General features: G+C 32.7%; 1 protein-coding gene across 3 annotated transcripts in view; it reads left to right on the plus strand.

Annotated features, from left to right (window-relative positions):
• Positions 1-535: 535 nt before the first annotated feature.
• LOC132184116 (TMV resistance protein N-like) overlaps positions 536-1,739 on the plus strand; it is a 14,264-nt gene continuing 13,060 nt past the window's right edge. For all 3 annotated transcript variants that reach the window (XM_059597624.1, XM_059597640.1, XM_059597633.1), the window contains exon 1: positions 536-1,057. In XM_059597624.1, the coding sequence (XP_059453607.1) occupies positions 561-1,057 (497 nt within the window). In that variant the 5' untranslated portion in view covers positions 536-560. The remainder of the gene's footprint in view (positions 1,058-1,739) is intronic.

The raw sequence follows: 1,739 nt of genomic DNA on the forward strand, positions 1-1,739 counted from the left end.
TTTTTTTTTTTTTTTAATTTTTAGATTTAATTTTTTAAATTAAATTAATAAAAATTAATATTTTAATTAAGTAAAATGGTGCGTTTTGAGTGGCCTTAATAGTTGTCAAAAAATTTTAACGACAAAGATTTTATTGTTATTTCAATTGACACATGGAGTAAATTTTTGAAAAAAAAAAATTCAAGGAGTTTTAAATTTTAGGGGTTAACTCACAGACTTATTATATTTTTTTTTTCCTTCTAATTTATAAGAATATTTTTATCGTATTAATATTTTTTAGAGTTTTTTTTTATCTTAAAAGACTTTTAACAATTATATACGTAGTTTAGAGAATTGGTAGTTTTGGAAACGTTGATAATATAAAGTTACGCTTACTTTTCTCAAATTTTAAACATATTATAATAATTATTATTATTTTATTTATACATTTACCTACCTTTTATTTTAATGCGTCTGACAAACGCTTTGTATTTCTCATTAGCATTCTTTTTATGATGTGGCAGCTTCCACTTCTCCTGTCGACTTTCATTTCCTTCTCTCTCTCTCTCTCTGCTACGAACATGACAAGCTTTCAAGGGCGCTCTTCTTCCTCTTCTTTCGCCCTCACCCCTCCATGGATTTACGATGTCTTCGTAAGTTTTCGAGCCAAAGAAACCTGCAACGCCTTTACTGCCCATCTCTACAACGCTTTGCTTCAAAGAGGCCTCAACCCCTTCGCAGACGACCAGCTCAGAAGGGGAGAAGAAATTTCGCCGGCGCTTCTCAGAGCCATCGAAGACTCGAGGGTTTCGATCGTCGTGCTCTCTCAGAACTACGCGTCTTCCGCGTTGTGCTTGGATGAGCTGGTAAAGATCGTCGAGTGCAAGCAAAAAAACAAACAATTGGTTCTGCCGGTGTTTTACGACGTAGATCCGTCCGATGTACGGCATCAGAGGAAAAGCTTTGAAAAAGCGCTGGCTAAGCTTGAAGAGAGGTTCGCCGATGACGTGAAGATGCTCAGGTGGAGGCAAGCCCTCAAGGAAGTCGCCAATTTGTCTGGATGGCCAATTGGAAAAAGGTATTTCTAATTTTTTTGAATCTTCAATCTTCGTATAGAGTCCTTTATAATTTCTCTAAAATTGTAAGCTCTTTTTAGGTATCAAAACGCATGAAAAATCTTATCTATTAAAACTGTGACATATTATTGAGGTAAAAAAAAAAAAAAAAAAATCTTCCTAAAAGGGTTTTCTCTTCACTTTTGTAAAAACGCATATTCTTTATAAAATTAAAAGACAATTTTTAGGTCAATTTTTTTTTTACAACATAGAGAGCAAAAAAGTGATGAAAGTATACACAATTTTCAACTGAAATATATCACATTTTTAAAAGTTTCCATGCTGAAATACGATCAAAATTGCGTAATTTGAGTAATCGAAGACAAATCCTGGATATGGTGGAGTTTATTTTTTAATTTTTTTTTCTTTTTCTTTTGTGTATATCATTTGGGACATAAATTTTTGGGGAAACTTAAGAAAGTCCCTTGAAGTTTCAGCGATTTTGACAAACCCCCTGAATTTTCAAAATTCTAACTTAGGCCATCTTAACTTTGATTTTCTCTCACTTTGGACTCTTTTAACTTTTTATACCCATTTTATCTTCAACTAAAACTACGTCGTTTTTACTCCAAAATTACACCGTTTTGGGCTTCAAAACTACATCATTACCCAACTCAAAACGACGTTGTTTTGAGCATAATATAT

Source organism: Corylus avellana, chromosome ca1 (assembly GCF_901000735.1).
Source record: "Corylus avellana chromosome ca1, CavTom2PMs-1.0".
Lineage (NCBI taxonomy): Eukaryota > Viridiplantae > Streptophyta > Magnoliopsida > Fagales > Betulaceae > Corylus > Corylus avellana.